Source organism: Mastacembelus armatus, chromosome 24, assembly GCF_900324485.2.
Source record: "Mastacembelus armatus chromosome 24, fMasArm1.2, whole genome shotgun sequence".
Lineage (NCBI taxonomy): Eukaryota > Metazoa > Chordata > Actinopteri > Synbranchiformes > Mastacembelidae > Mastacembelus > Mastacembelus armatus.
The window spans coordinates 13,546,625-13,563,699 of record NC_046656.1 but is presented as its reverse complement, the minus strand read 5'-3'; the positions used below and the strand labels follow the sequence as shown (position 1 = coordinate 13,563,699).

At 41.2% G+C, this 17,075-nt stretch overlaps 2 protein-coding genes across 5 annotated transcripts in view; both read right to left on the bottom strand.

Moving 5' to 3' along the window:
* The window catches only part of nhsl1b (NHS-like 1b), an 86,204-nt gene extending 79,086 nt beyond the window's left edge, over window positions 1–7,118 (bottom strand). The window contains exon 1 of one of the 3 annotated variants that reach the window (XM_026319316.2): window positions 6,483–7,118. In XM_026319316.2, coding sequence (XP_026175101.1) covers window positions 6,483–6,801 — 319 coding nt within the window. In that variant the 5' untranslated portion in view covers window positions 6,802–7,118. The remainder of the gene's footprint in view (window positions 1–6,482) is intronic. The other 2 variants (XM_026319311.1, XM_026319312.1) reach the window with 2 other exon arrangements.
* Window positions 7,119–8,438: 1,320 nt separating this feature from the next.
* Window positions 8,439–15,714, bottom strand: acbd3 (acyl-Coenzyme A binding domain containing 3). Of its 2 annotated transcripts, none has more exons than XM_026318957.1 (8): window positions 15,405–15,714; window positions 14,057–14,198; window positions 13,488–13,628; window positions 13,128–13,286; window positions 12,691–12,865; window positions 11,952–12,222; window positions 11,050–11,337; window positions 8,439–10,740 (listed from the first exon to the last, which is right to left on the bottom strand). In XM_026318957.1, the coding sequence occupies exons 1-8, from the start codon at window positions 15,670–15,672 to the stop codon at window positions 10,526–10,528; spliced, it is 1,659 nt and encodes a 552-aa protein (XP_026174742.1). In that variant the 5' UTR covers window positions 15,673–15,714; the 3' UTR covers window positions 8,439–10,525. The 2 variants fall into 2 exon arrangements, with proteins under 2 accessions (XP_026174742.1, XP_026174743.1); XM_026318958.1 differs by having other exon boundaries at window positions 12,039–12,222.
* Between the last annotated feature and the right edge of the window lie 1,361 nt (window positions 15,715–17,075).

Genomic DNA, 17,075 nt, shown 5'->3' with positions numbered 1-17,075 from the left:
TGTGTTAGTTAAAGGGCATAAGTGAGAGATGTGGCAGAAAATCCCTGTTTATTTTTCCAAAGGCGCTTAGAGCCTGTGTGTGTGTGTGTGTGTGTGTGTGCGTGTGCGCACGGACACGTATAATGTGTTTCCAGGCCGTGAGTGCAGTAAACTGCAGATGTAGGAAAACAATAGGCGTTATGTTCGTGTAAGATGAGCTCCCACCTGCTGCAGTAAGTTATTATAAAGTGGATAAATATATGTTTGCATATCTGTCCGTCTCTCTGCTACACACATCACTATTGACAACAGTTATACTAACCAGGACCTAATAGATCCTGTATTTCATCAGACTTTCAAAGACAGATACCTTTTTGCAGTTTGTTTTGTTTTGTTTTAACCAGCTGTTGCTTTCGTGTGGACATAAATACACAAAGCTTCCAGTAGCACAAGATTGAATGCTACATTACTTGAAAGCTCTTTTTGAAGGAATTTAAAAAGCAGTCAATTTACCATGCTCCACACCAAGACCAGAGAGCTGAGTGACATGCTGAATTCTGATGGTAACCATATTCCTTCATCTATGGAAAAAGTTTTGTCTGGCACTGCATGTGTAGATTTCTATGGACTGAAACTGGCATCTTTACTCATATAGTGAAAACCATATTTGCATTCTTTGTTGGACTACAGCTGCCCTACTAATCCTTCCTGCAGTCTTTGCAGTTCAAACAATGGCATGAAAACCAGCAGAAACCAACAACATCCCTGCACTTTTCATCACTTGGTATGTGACAAACATATCTGTAGGCTAGCACACTGTGCTCCAGACATTATGCACATGTTACTAGGAAAATGAGACTATCGACCATCATTATAAAAGGACATGGACTATTGCAAACTCAGTGATTAATGAATGTATATATACTGACAGAGTATGTTACCAAAACACTCGAACACTGTAAGAGCAAAAAGCTAAAAAGAGGGATAAAAAAGAAGAGAGATCTATAGAGAGGCAACACTGATTAGAAGAGAGAAAGAGCTTCGTGTCCTTGTTGTGGTGAGTGTGGCAGTATGAGGGCTGACATCAAAGTGCAGAGGATGGACAGAGATGAGAGAGGAAAGGCCTGGAAGCCATATGAAACAACAGGAACAGAGAAAGGAAAAGAGATATAGGGCAGGGAGTAAAACAGAGGGGGAGAGAGGAAGAGACTTTTAAACAGAGGAAGGAGGGAGGGAAAGCTGAGGCAAAAAGGGAGAGTGACTGACAATGGAGGATGGTGAAACATCTGTGCACACAGACTCAGTCACACGAACGCTTAACACAAGCTGCGAAAATGATTTGGTCCACGTGTAACGGTGCACAGTCTCGCTTAACGTGTAGGCTATTTATTCATCTTCATTTCTCTGAGTAAAAGTTAGATGACAAAGCCTCAGTAACTCTTACAGGCTCATCGCTTCTCAGCAGATTTCACCTGAGCTCTGTCAGTTCAGCTTTTGTTTGGCTGTCCAGAAGAAATACATTTAGACGTGAACATCTGGCTCTGAGGTCCTGTCTATTCCTCCAAAGTAAAAGTGGAACAAACAGGCTGTAATACATATAGAAATCTAAGACATATGCATTATATATTCCCTATTTCAGTATAACATTACTGCAGAAATCTGTGTTATCTGAGCGATCCAAAGTTCAGTCCACATCAACACCTGCTGTGCCAACTGTCTGTAAGGATTGAAAAGAAATATGTAATCAAGTGCAAAAAAATATTAGTTTGTGAGCATGTGAGTCTCCAAACATACACTGCACATTAGTGTATATGTGTTTGTGTCTATCCAGGTATGCGATAGGAAGACAGAACGCACACAAGAGAAGTCAAGGAGCTGAAGGGTTATCTCAATCCATCTGTGGATCTTCCTCTAGGCAGAGGTTACCACAGTCAGAATTAAATCACACTCAACTCCCAGCAGCTTGGTTAAATCCTGGATTACCAGAAGGACCCACAACTTCATAACTTGTTAACCTGTAAGTCCCACATCTGGCTCCTCTGACTGTGTTAATGTCAGCATGTGTGTGTAGACAACTGTGATTCCATTTCTACACAATTTACCACAAAGCATCTCTAAGTGACACTCCAGTTTATTACATCCAAACAGAGGATGGTTTACAAACATTTTTAGAGAACAGCAAGTTTAAGATATAAATGAGAAAGAAGTCCAGATCGAACATGCTCCTTTCACTTGTGGCTATTCCCCTCACTGAATACTATATTTCCACTTTCAGTAAAAGAATTCCAGGTGTCCCATGACCTTTTTGTTCTTCAGACAGGTTGACAACAGATCAGTCAAGCTGCCATGTGACAAACTGACCGAGTGATAAAATACACCAACATATACTGTAGAGTGATCTGATATACACGCACACACTCACCTCTAAATTTAGCCATTTTCTTATTAACTTTACTGTCACATGCCATCAGGAGCAAATCAGCCTCTCACAGATTTTGTTTAATTATGTGGAAGAGCTGCAGGACAGAGCTAAGTAGAAGCAGCTGAACTCAGGAAATTACATAGAGCATGTTGAACAAGTATCTTATGGTAGTATTGACAGACTGCAGAAAGCAAAGCATTGGTGTATACCTACACAAACAACTACACAAGAGAGATTTAGGAACAGCACTTGCATTCATCAGTCATCTCTCCTCCTTTCACTTCCTAACACTCTTCTGTGCCCTCGCCAGGGCTCCGTCTACATCCTGGGTGGAGCGCACAAAGGCGTGAGAGAGGTCGGCTACAAGTATAGACACACATACACACAGTCAGTCAAAATGACGTTCAGTGGCAACATCTATTTCTTGGCATACTACATCCATTTCCTACTCATTTCCCTATTTATCACTCTTTCTCTGTCCATACCAACTTGTCCCTTTTGTCTCTTATAGGACCAGTTTGACCCATAGAACCAGGCCAGACTCTTTTCCCTGGAGCAAGCCCTGTGGGAACTGACTTGTGGATTCTGGCTGCGTAATGACTGCTCTCTGTTGATGAATAGAGGGGACCAAAGCTGGCCTGAGTGAATAGTGACTAGGGAGAAATGAGGCATAAACAGGTGTGTGTGTATGTGTGTGTGTGTGTGTGTGTGCAAAGTGATTAAAATACCATAAAGAGAAATATGTTTATTCAGGCATGGATATGCTTTGTTATTCTTTGTCATGTTGTAAGGGACACAACTTAAATCTCATTTACACAATTTAGTGTCACTGTTGTTATCATTCCTAAACACTAGTATTTATGAGCAAACACTCAGACAGTATAAGCCAAGCATGTATGTGCCCACGCACACGGGTCCTTGAGAACCACTTGGATGTAGCAACACACACTAAACATGATAGCATGCTACAGATGGGGTTAAAACACGCATCTATAAATATCACAGGGATGGGGAAAGAATGCACAGGCAGTCTGCATGAGTGTCTGAGAAAGAGGGATTGTTGACATCATTGTGTCAGCTGGAAACATGTGTCTGCTCCAAATTGTCTTTTACTTTATTATTAATTTTGTGTGTAGCACAGTCTGTGTGTGTGTGTCTGTGTGTCTATTAAGCTTCACCATTAATGTTTTTTTCCATCTCGAGCTCAAAAAATAAATAAGTAAATAAAATCTGTGATTCAATCCTAAATGAAAAAACAATGCGATTCATATTTTACCCAGGATCATGCAGCACTAGTGTCTATGTCACAGCCCCACAGCAGCAGGTAGCTAGTTGGCACCAAGATGTCTGACATTGAGGCCCAGCTCCAATTAACCTTCACTTCGACCTCGACCTACTTTCAACATGAAAATAAGAACTCCCTATTCAATCCAGTGCTATATTCAGCAAAAGGGGGCTCTCTGTTTAACATATAGTTAAAAGCAAATCTCAAATGTCAGCTGGGGAGGCTTAGAGCTACAAAGTCTAGACAGTGAATGAACCCAATAGTTGAACAAACAGAAGCTTATTATGCCATTATTTTGATAATCAATGAATTGCTTAACTTAATTATCAAGCAAAACAGTTAAATATTCTGATCAGATTTGCTGTTTTTCTGTCTAATGGGAACATGATTCACCTACGGACTATTAGTCGGTGTCGGTGTCAGAAGTAGAAACTGCCCTGTCAGTCACATTGCTCCTACTGTCATTAATACAGCTGGGTGTGGCAATAGTAATCCATTAGTCAGACAGTCAGACACAGCTACCTCTAGTTGCCTGGCCTGCTAAAGCAACACAAGCTGGAGAAACTAGAATTTGTTTAAACTCTTGACTCTCAGTGTCACGTGTTCCCATTTGAATCTGTAAAAATAAAAATAAAAATTCGACCTCTGACCTTTGCTCTTGTGCCCCGTACTTCAGCACAAATGGATTAACAGTGGCATGAAACAGTCAAAATACACACAGTAAGGAAATCCCATCTGCCTACCACTGTCCTTGTTCAAACAGCTCCTGATGATTACCACAAACCAAGACACAGAGACATTACAGAGAGACACGCTCGCTATGCCCTTCCCTCAGTGTCTGTCCTCCAGCATATAGGGGCCCCTCTTGTTGCCCCTCACGAGTAACATGATCCATCTCTGACCTGAGGTTAATGTAGGAACCCACAGTGGTTGAAGACAACAGAGTGGCCAGTCACATTATCAAAATCTCCTACTAGCTATTACTTCACTAGTTCAGAGATTATCATTAACATGCAGCTAATATAACTTTTAGATCCTGAATCTGAGGGGGAAAATACATTTGCATACACTTTTGCAGTTTTTCTCTGGGACACACACTAGATGCAGTACTGCAAAAAGCAGTGACGTGTCTTTATTATGACTTTGTAAACCAATGAGTACTTGCAGGATGCTGCTGAAAAATATTAATGCTTTGTATTGTGAACTTGTGTGTTATACATTGGCTTTCATTAAAATACCCGTTCATCAAAAAAAACATCACCAGCTGTTCCATACCATGACACAGTCAAACCCAATACTGTCTTCCAGGAGTCCTGCTGCAGGGCGACTCAAAAGGCATTTCATAAAGACAGGTGTTTCTGTGCAAAGGGAGTCAACCCTGCATGTCAGTGCCGTAATGAATCTAAATTCTATGCTTCTATATAGCCGGTGCTTGGAGTTATGTGGGAGCTGGCAACAGCAGATCACTATATATCATGCCGCAGCATTCCTGTCTACTCTCTCACACCTTGTCTTCAGCTGCTAGTGTCCACTGGGTGAAAAAATAAATAAATAAATAAAAAAGGAATTCCCAACCTCGCCCAGGTGTGTATCAAAACTTAGCATAAAGCATAATTGACTATCAGTGTGCCTATGAGTGCCTTTAACCCATTGCTCAACATGCATCAGATTCGCTCATGTCTGGGAACTGTCTGCTCAGCTTATCATTTCCCTGCAAGCAGTTTTGAATCTGTGTGTGATAGAGGCAGTGAGTCAGTCATACCCTGGGCAGGGTGTTCAGATAGGAATAAGGACAGAAAAAAAACCAAAAAAAAAAAACCAAAAAGGAAACAAAGGGCACATTAGTCAGAACTTAAATCCTCCTTCACTGGAATTTGGGCTCGTCTTCTGAATCCTACTTTGCAACATATTTCAGAGGCAAATTAGATAAACAAAGAAGCTGTGCAGGGACTAAATGGGAAACATAATCTCTTAACTACTGTGTTTACAATCATCACCAAACAACAGTCTACTAAACAGAAAGCAGTGGTATAAAGTAGCAGGCCTATCTCTACATCTTTATGTAACTGCAACAGTTACCACAGTATGAGTCAAAGTCTGTTAATATATAATCCCTATGTGTATGAGACTAGACGAGGTAGCTGTACAAGGGCGAGCAAAACATATCACAAAACAACAAAAGTCAACACAGGCGGCAGCAAAGGAAATTGATTTTCCATTTACTGACCAAACCTGTTTAAATGTAAAAAACAGCAAGAAGAAACGAGGGGGAAACACACTGTGATCAGCTGTGACCCTTTGAAGATCTAAACACAGATGGTGAGTACGTTGAGAGGAAATCCATCACCTCTGACAGGACTCAATGCCCCTATTAACATATGTCTGAATCAAGACAAGCAAAGCCATGTGCCAGGACACTGTGCCAGGACACTGTGCCAGGACACTGTGCCGGCTACTACTCCTGGTTCTTTCTCTGGGAAAAAATGTCCCTTTGTACAGGATCAACATCACAGCTGCCAGATATGAAAACATGCTTAGTGTTTTAATAACTGAAATTAGTCAATATTATCCTGTGGGAACTATTTGCAGTAAACAAGTATCATGGCAGGTCTGGAAGACGCATAATACATGTTTGTGGGTCTCAATTACAGGTTAATAGTCAGTCCTCTGGCTTTAATATTTAAAAAAAATAAAACTAATGTGCTTAGAAAGAAGTTTTACTAGAGCTACCAACAGGTTATCACACTTTGTACTCTGAAAAAGCGCGTTAACAAGTGACCATCACTGCAAACTTACGGATTTTGATCTTCTTGGGATCAAACTTGCCGAGCTCAGCCTGCAGAACCTGCAGCCGCCCCTGAATCCTGCAGGACCTCCTGAACAACACCCCCGCCTCCACCTCGATGCCCAGGAAGATGTCGCTGGCATGTCGAGAAAGGTCTGAAAGTTGGTGAATGATGCTGGTCAGTGTCTGACAGCTAACCTCATCCAAACACGAGAATAAAACCGGCTTTTTCAATCTGCGCCTCCCGTTTTCTTCTCTCGGTAAGCAGCCGTCCCTGGCCGACAACCTACTCACACGCCGCGGCTCAACGCTCCTCTGATGAAAGGGCATATTTATTTCACACCGGTAGCTCCAAACTATCCACGCAAAGGAAAAACAAAAAACAAAAAACAACCTCTCAGCTTTAAAACAAGCCCCGCACGAAGTTCCTGCCTGCGGCTCCTAATGTATGCGCTGCAGGATCCTCCTTCAATCCCGCCATATTTTGGTTTTTCAAAGCACGGGGCTTCGTGTTGCTGCTGGACCCTGGACTCGTTGCCTCCCAAAGTCTATTCAAATCCAACCAGACAGAGAGCAGGCTGCAGAGAGAGAGAGGGGGAAACACTAGGAAAAAGTAGAGGAAAGTACAAAACCCGGAGAATACTACAACCACCTGTAGCGACTGGAACCGGAGGACAGTTTACCTGCCTCCCTTCAGGTCGGACGGAAAACCAGGACCGGATCAAAATCTAAACCCACCAATGAACCATGACAGTAGTATTTACATTTGGCATTTTTATGACAAATTAATAATAATTAAAAAACAAAACAAAACAAAACCTGTAGTTCCCTCGCAGCAGTTTACAGTCAGTACTTTCTGTTATTCAGCCCAGACATTTGAATGGCCAGTACTTTTTAAAACAGAGTACAATTAAAGATGCGTGAGATTAGTTAAAGGACCCAGGGTTGATTTATTAGGTCTTTCCACATTAAAATGGCCTAGTAACTTTACATTAGCATAACCACATAAATAACTATCTAAGGTCATCCATTCATTTTAAATAAAATAGCAATGGCCCACAGTAAAGTTTTCTAGCCGGCTGCTCATAAATTACCCCCAGACAACATATCTTGAAGCATGTTTCTGCAGAGTTTAGTTCACCACCTCACAGTCCCACCGTTGCTCTCCAGGTTGCAAACAACCACCTCATCATCGATAACACAAGTTCACACAAGTTGTAGTGGATCCCCTGACAGCCTGGATAACCTACATCCAGTGGACAAAGTGCGTGTCTGCAGTGTTTAATGTGCCCCCTGGTGTCTTCAGGTGGGCACAGCAACTTTAAGGATGTCTGTAAGATTAAATCCAGATCAGTATTTCCAGTCAGTGCCTTCTTATTACTTAGCATGTACTTTTGGGCAGTAGTTTAAGGAGTTACTCAATAGACAAGTGTTTGCTGCTGTCGCTTGCACTAAGCATTGTGACATCCCATGTGCATCATGGAAAACAGTGAAGGCAATGTGTTTATCATCCTATTACACAAGTAACATCCTTCCCTCAGCACAAAATGTGACAGGAAAGCAGCATGAGAATGACACATTTTACCTCTTCGGCGAAAAAGGAACCGCGTTTTGTTGCTCCAGAGCCTTTTTTGGTATCCTCATATTCCCGTCAGTGTCCGTCTTTTCTGTTTTTGAAAGTCTTCCACATAGTAATAGCAGAAAAATACAAAAGCAATAACACTGACCCAAGCATGGCTTACTGGGGCACAAACTGACGCAAGTCATCATTAGTTTAATCAGATCCACCTGTGATTTTTACCAGGGTAATGTGTCCCTTGTGGGGAAAAAAAACACCTTGGGAGTAACCTTGGTAATTTGTCTGTTTCATGACAACACATCTATAAAAGATTTAGAGAAGCATTGGGAAGACACAATGCTAAAAACCCTATAACAAGTTATTAAAACAAAAATGAAAAACTGTCCAGTTCTAGATATGAACATAAGTTTAATCAAGATTAAATATATGCCCAAAAAGATTTTGCAACTCATAACAGGTCCAAACAAGTCTAAACAATACAAAAAAAGAACTTTTCTGTCATTTCAAAAGACTCTTATACTTCCAACAAGTTTTGGACTGTCATTAGGGGTAAAATGTATCCATATATCTCATTCACCAGTTTACAGTGCATTGATTTTTAAAACCATAACCTTTGTCCACATCTAAAAACCCATACATAAACTCATTTGTAGAATTATTTACATACAAGGCTTCAACATGTCAATACAAGCCATTTGGTGAGCAATTACAAACTTAAGAACAACAAACATCACACATCAGAAGATAAAGGAGCTTTCTTGAACTTCATGGCTTGGTTTCGCCATAGGTAGTGACAATTTTGTTACACAGACCACAGAGCAGCCCCTAATTAAATAATATGATGCCACTTTATACTCAGCAAGGAAACTGGAGCAGTACTCAACTTGTAATTTCTGCTGTCTTTAAAGTTTGTTTGCATACACATAAAAACACCCAACTCAGTGTGATAAAGCGAAACCTAACATCTCCGACACCCACTGAATACATGTTCAACAATCATCGTTCGGATTCAGACAGAACATGGTTTATACAGCACAGTTCATAATGCACCTAGGTGGTAGGTACACAAAACATGCAATGGGAAACTGAAGAGAATGAATCTTAATTATGTCAACAAAATAAACTTCAAAAAGCTGAATACATTTAGATGTCACAAATAAGCAACCACACGGCCTATGACACAACTTTATCCTTGGATCATCTCGGTTTATTCACAAAACAATATTTGAGATGAACGGAACAGCAACACTGTCTTTTGTTTTATGGATTGTTGTGCACTGAAGAGTGTGTGTATGTGTGTGAAATGTTCTCCGAGAAAAATGTTATCATTAGGTGTACATCTCCAACACACAATGATAAACACAAAAGCCTTCAAGGTAATATTAATATAACATGTCTTAATATTATCTTCATTCTTTCATAAAGACTCAATGACCAACGGAGAGTTTAATGCAATATTCATGTGTTGTACCCATACAAAGGGCTGGGCTGTCAGGAAGCACTGAGGTCACTGCTCAAACTTGGAACAAAGTGAAATAGCATCAGGCAGATATAAAGAAATGTAGGAGAAAGGAAGAACAAATTAAGTCATTTGTTTTTAACCTTCTTACTCAGGATCCACAACCATACTTTACAATGTCTGCTGTAATTCCAATGACTTCACTCACATCCTTCATAAATGCTGCCAGTAGAATCCTGGTGTACTGTTATTTAGAATGTATTAAGAAATAAAAGGTTAAACGCCAAAAACACCACTGCTTTGACTCTCAGATCTTCATGTATGCATGGTAGAGGACTACTATTTAATGACAAAGAGGAGGATGTTTGTCTACACTGGTGTTTTTAATGTGTGTGAGACTTGGCAAAGACCAGAAGCTCTCTGTGGAACAAAGGCATAGTGTCATGAAGTACATTTGCAATATAATTAAATTTTTATCATTGTCTGTGTTCTCGTAAGATAAACAACCACCGTTACCACCAAACAGGAAACGGCTGACAGAGTGCTGGACTCGAAAGCATCACTCGGGGCAGATGGAGCCACAAGGCCACGTTGGACTGTGTCGGGCTGAGGTGGTGGCAAGACAGGAGCCCAGGGTGAAAAGGGGTAAAATACAATATAAGAGCAAAGTCCTACATCTTGGTCTATGTGAGCGCAGCAAGAACAGGTGGTGAATATACAACAGGAATACACACTCCTCTTCCAAGGGCTTTGATGCAGGGACCTAGTACAGGTTTCTTGGGACACACATACATTACATACATAAGTCCAAACTCTAGAGTAGGACTCCAGATGTGTTTCTTTGTCACCCTCTGGTGGTTTCCTCCAGAATAGATCTAGAATCTCCTTCACAAGCGCTCACATACTGGTCGCCATTGCACCAATCTCCTCATACTCATACACATGCCCCCCCCACACACACCCACATATATATGAACATACACACTCCTTGGCTGCCCCTGTGTCTATATTCAGCCTTATCTGGTGTAGTAGACTCTGTAATAAACACTCTTAGAGCGCCAGAGTGAATAGGAGTTGTCAAACTTGAGCAGGTAAACTCCACGCCCAGGGTATTGGTGGCTGCCGGCGTACACCTCCTCATGACAGTCCCGCCGGTACACCGGCACAATCTCATCCACCTGGGGTTTTCCTGCCTCCTTCTTTGCCTTCTCCTCCTCATTGGGAGGATCACCTGTGGGCAGACAGTACAATGTATAATTCTTTCAAAACGTAAGGAGATTAGACATAAAAAAAATATTATTAAAAAAAAAAAAAAAATTAATATAAGCAAACAAAAATGTATTCTTAATTTTTCTTTCCTCAAAACTTCCCACTGCATATTTAATATTGCGGCACAAATATATTACCACATAACATGTCCCAGCAATGTATAAATAATATAATGTTATAAAGTTCAAGTTGAATCCAAGTCCAGAACTGTTGCCACGCTGGACAATAGTTGTACTGGACACATCGCAACCTTTATTTCACCCATACTTACCTTCATCATCCTCATCTTCATCACTGGACTCCGATACATGCACGCTGACCGAAGCAGAGGCAGCATCTGTCCACTCAAAGAAGACCCCAAAACCGATGTCATAATAGTCTGTGGCAAACTCCCAGAATAAGTAGGAGCCCTCCTCGTGGGTGGGAACACGCACCGTCACCACCTCGCCTCGCCCTACAGTGATCACACTGTCTGCATCTTGCCGGATTTTCTCCTTAAAGTCCTTGATCTGTGGCCGTGTCCACATAGAAGGAGCAGCTATGACTGGTGGGGAGTCAGCTGTGATCAAGGGACAAGAGACTGGTGTAAAAATCTGCTAATGCAAGTTACTGAATAAGAAAAATGTTAGTTTTATTTTGTAATGAGTGATTTCCTAACAGCATATACAAAATTAACGGTAAACTAGCAGGCCACATAGGTTACCTGTCTGTTTTACATAAAGAAAGGGAGAGGGTCTGCATGTGTACGTGTGACAAATGTAAAAGAGTGGCAGTCTCAGCTAAATGTCAGGCATTCTAGCTTCCCCCCAAAACTAGTTTGAAAGTAAACAGCCAGCCACAGTGGATTAATCTGACTCAGGATGTATGTTTTGGCATGTTACCAATGCTTTGTTTTCTGGTATGAGTTCATACTCCTCTGTCAGCAGAATGTGTGATAGGATGATACCTAAACCAGGCCACTATCATGTATCCTTTGTTCTAGTGCTTCCCCTCACTGCACTACAGGTCACATCAAGGTCACAGCAGATAAGAATCAAATTTCAAATCTGATGAAAAACTTTGTTCCTTTGACATAGATTCTGCTCTGTAGCCATTAGATAAAAATGGAGATTCTGTTTGGATAAAGTGAATATGTTTGTGTAGTTTCACAGGGGAGAGCTACAGCCCACCAACCTAATAAAGGTCCATTCTCTGAGACCTCCTCTGCGGGCTCAGGCTCTGGCTCGCGGTCCATGCTCTCCGAGAATGTATCTGACTGACCTCCATTGACTGTAGGAGCTTCCTCGCCTGTAGGTGGTGAGGCCGCACACAGCGGTCCAGCTGCTGAGGCGGGGATGGATTCACCACTGTTGAAGCTGCTAGATTGCAGGGTGCCCTGTACCATTGAACCAGCCTGCTGATGCTGATACTGATGCTGATGCTGCTGCTGCTTCTGTAAGGCCGCCTGGGACAAAACAACCACAATGTGTTGAGACACTGAAAATCAAACTAGGGACATATGTTCTGGCAAATTATGTTGGAATTAGACTTTTGCTGTCATGGACATGTAAGGCAATGGTTAAAATTACTGTTAAAATTCATGACACTGCACAGTATTGCATGTTTTAGTTGCCTTCATTTTAAAATTCCATTTCACTTTTAAATTCTTTTTTAGCTACATATGCACTGTTTAAAAATGAATGATTAAAGTTTTTCTGATACCTCCTGAACAACCCATTCTGTACAATTTTGATGTAAAAGGTTTCAGAAACATTTGCTTCACCCATGACTATTTTAATTCATTTTGAATCTTTTAAGAAAAATGTTTCCAATAGCCTGTGCTAAATACTTCCATATTAACTACAAAATCTATGCATTAAACAATAAAATCAACAAAGGGCATTGTAGCCCTCTGTCAGTGAATCCATCCTACCTGCTGCTGGGCCAGCTGAACCTGGTAGAGCTGTTGCATGTACTGCTGGTAATGCTGCTCCTGAAGCTGACGGATGAGGCTCAGCTGTTGCTCTGGGCTGTTGGGGTATTGCTGGGCAGCATACTGTTGGAACTGCACTGCTGTCTGGGCATTCAGGGCTGCCATTATCTGTTGTCTAGGAAGGAGAACAGAAAGGTAGAGTTAATGATGTAATATAGGAAACAATGGTCGTTGGGTTTTAAAATAGACAAGTTGTAATTAGTAGGAAGATTTTCTTCTTTGGACCAGATTTCAGAAAAGGCCAGCAAAAGTGATCTGTCTCTCAATATATCAGCCACAGTTCCAGAGCCATGTAGAAGGACTATAATGATAATGTAGAAGTCATTCTGAAGAAAAATCAATATATTCCATAATCAAGCACACACACACACACATACTTCTGCTGCTCAACCCGTAGCCTCTCCTCCTCTGCCTGTCTCCTTTCCTCTTCCTCTCTCCTCAGTCTTTCCTCCTCTTCAAGCCTCCGTCTCTCTTCCTCCTGTCTCTGTCTCTCCCTCTCCTCCTCCTCCAGCCGCTGACGCTCCTCCTCTTCTTTCCTGTGGAAGAGCAAAAATCATTAAAGATATTCTAAACAATGCAAATGTTTCGCTAAACACCACAGGCTAATAAATGTCCATTATGTCCACATCTGCTTCACAGTTTTTCTTGCTGCATATAGGCCAAACTAAATCTGGGTCTGTATTTGGACAATGTAGCAGTGGGACTTCCCTCATGGGAAGTGAAGTTGAGCACCTTACCTTTTCCTCTCCTGCTCCTCCCTTTCGATCTTGTGGGAGGTAATGTAAGGTGCAAAGAGGTTACAGCACTTGTTAAGCAACTTGACAAACTCCACCATGGCCTCCTCCTTCTCCATGTTACCCAGGGAGGCCCACTCTTTCCTGCACACAGAGTGAGATGGAGGTGAAGACAGTTAATAGAGACAGCTGGGAAAATTGTGCTCAAATATACAAAGACATCTTGTCGTGACCTTTTGGCCTGTTACTGCTTTACAATAACAAGACAGGATAAATTTCTATCTGTAGCATTTGTAGCAATCAGTTCCATCAAAACTACAAAAACAACTGCCTATCTACAATTTTATAATTTAATTGTGAACACAAAATGTGTTTAATGTACCGCAGTAAAAATGGCTAACTTGCATATAAAGGCATGAGAGGCACACCTCAGTTGTTAAATGGACTATATTAACACTTAAATGGAGAGGTGTGTGTGCATGCATTTCCTGACTACAACTAAACAACCTGAATGCCTACCAGAGTTCAAAGGTCACTGGCATAGCACAGCAAAACACACAAGTGTGGGTTACCTGCGGTCGTTTCCAAGAACATCAAAGAAGCCAACTTCTGGTGAAGCGTCAGGATTGTAAGGACCCAGTAACACCTGTTTGTGCAGTGCTACCAGTCGAAGCTTCTCCTCATAGGTCGGGTGGAAGGCCTTACCATCTTTATCTGAGAACAGCAATGTCGAAGCAAACTGTTTGCATTTATTTGTTATTTTGTGTCTTGCTGTGACCAAGCACTTGTTAATACAATACACATTTGTGTCTTAATGCAATGCAGTACTAGGGGATCTAAGAACCATGGCGCTGATCGTGCTATTTGTCCTTCTGCAAAACCAAGGGTACTCTAAATAGCTTAATCACACATCATGATCACACTGCAGCTTGCATGAAAGCTACAGTGAGGCAAGAAGCAGATATATGTACACAAGATAAGCTATTAGACCCAACCCTATCTGACAAAAAAAAAAAAAAAAACTACAAATCACAGATTACTATGGCTCAAAGTAGCAACAACCAGTCCCAAACCTGTTTGCACAGTATTAGTGTAACAAAAACATGACCAAGATTCACAGCTCAAAAAGGTTCAAACAAGTTTAGGATGTTTGTAAAGTCCACTGACTAGATTTTTTCTTAAATCACAGAGAGAAGAATGTTTATGATTCCAGTTTTTTTCCCCAAACACTTATGGATCACAATAATCCCAGTTGAATACTGGACTATATTTCTCAAGCTGTCTTTCTGAGTGCTAAGTGTGCAGTCTTTGAGTGAGGACACATGATGTCATGTGATGCTTCAAATTCAACAGTAAAACAAGTAAAATAACCTCAAGTCACTGGCACGTTTACATGCATTTCCTGGTGGAGCAGCAGCAGAATGGGAGTGGTGAGGTTATGACTACATGAGTAGGGAGCTGGATTGTAAAACAGGCAGATGGGCATACAACGGTGGAAGTGGAAAAAACGTGGCATTAAGTGGCATCTAGAACTAATTTTAGAGACGCCCAAACAAACCATTATCAGCAGCCCTGCAGTTCACAGATAGACAGCTACCAAACACCATATTCCTATACGACCAGTCAGGTTACTCTGTCGACACCCAAAGAAAGGTGAGCCGCGGCGAAGCAGAGACAAGAAAGTGGCTGGGTAAAAATGCTCTCGGGCCACACACAGAAAGAAACCGAGTACTCGGACGTGCCGTGCTGGTTTTCTCCTTTAACAGGCGGCTAGCATCATGTTAGCTCTTCGTTAGCTGTGCGGCTAATGTGACAGCTAGCGGCTAACGTTAGCAGGTTGCTAAACTCCAGCAGCGACTGATTCGTCTCACGGTTAAAGGGCTTTCCGAGGACTAGCGGTGGAAAAGAAAAATAAAATACCTTTGAAGAATTTAAGGGCCATTCCGTACAACTCTTTTAAAGGAAAGCCCCATTTCCTCTCTATCGCAGATTTAGCAGTCTCCCCATCTTCGCCTCCAGGGGCACCCGGTGTATCAGCCTCGGGTTCCGCAGCTTTAGGGTCCGGCTCCTCCACCTGGCCCTGTTCGCCCTCCGGGTCGGGACTGAGGGTAAGGCCATCGATGGAAACTTCGAGCCGGCTGGAAGTGGCACTATCGAGGTCGCCGCTCTGAACCTCTGTCGCCATCATGTAGACTGTCAGCTGAAGCGGCCACGTACCTACTTCCGTTTAATCTTGGCGGAAGTTCCGGGAGGTTTTTTCATCCAAGCAACTAAATAATGACGAGGCTCTAAGCGATGACTGAAATATTTACACAATTCATTTTTTTTGGACCGAGGTGTTTTACTTATTTTACAAATAAAATTCACAAAACAAAAGTAGCGCATATCTGTCAACCCTCCGGTTTTCTCCGGGATTCTCCTGTATTTTACCTTTCTATCATCCAGTTTAAATATTTTCCCGTATTTCTCCCGTATTTTTAATCTTTGTATAAAAATAATCCCACTGGGTGTAATTGATATGTTTGCTACATTGGCCTCCGATAAAGCAGGTGGTAGTTTACAGAACATTAGCTGTAACATATAATATAAATCCCAATGTTGACAGGTATGAAGTAGCGTCGTCATGTTTCTCTTAGGCTAATTAATTAATTATCATGTTGCATCACCACCACATTTAAAGGCAATACACTATCAAAGACAAAAAATATTACTTACTATCTTTTTTAATCTTTTTTATCTGGAATATGCACATTTCTTACAAAATACTTTTGAAATGCATCGGTTATAGAAGTTAATACAATAAATAAGTCAGTTCAACAATTATCTCAGTTTTGGTAGTCACTATGACAACAACTTTAAAAAGAAATTTTACTGTCCGTTAAATCAGTTTTTACTTCACTGATGATAAGGATTTATTTTTGTCTTAGAACCAGACAAAATATAGAGCACAGGTAGACTACAGGTAAGACACACAAAGCATAATATACATGCAATACATAAGTTATATAAAGTTTTAATATAGGGTTTCTTTTTGTATATTTTGTAAAGGGACTGATTTAAAATGTTAGTTATGGTTTCTAGCCCTGACATCATTGTTTCCAATAATAAACACCTTCACAGTGAGCACATGTTATATAAACTGTACTGTAGTTCTTTTACCCCTCAAATACACAAAGAGTGAACTGATATCAAAGGTCCATAAGACAGCTGACATTTTAACATATGCCTGCAAACCTGTGAGGATAATTTACCTGTCTGTCTGCAGGTTCAATGTATAGTGATCAAGTCTAAGAGTAAGCTAGTGGTCAGTCTTAAAAGGTGTGAATATGCTTTTGTTTGTGTCAACAGAGGCAGCTGCCCACCGGTAATAGTACAAATCCCAAAGTGTTTTTACTGTTTGATGTTTAAATGTGCAGTCTGTTATCTCTAATATGTCAGTCTAGAGTTGTACTCTTTTAATCTAATCTAATCATGGTCTGCCAAAGTGAAAATTATGCCTTACTGCAAACACTAAACATAAAAGTGCATCATAATTTTTCATGCACTTGCAGAGCTGAATTCCTGATGTAAGCTGTGGCCACAGATGAAAAC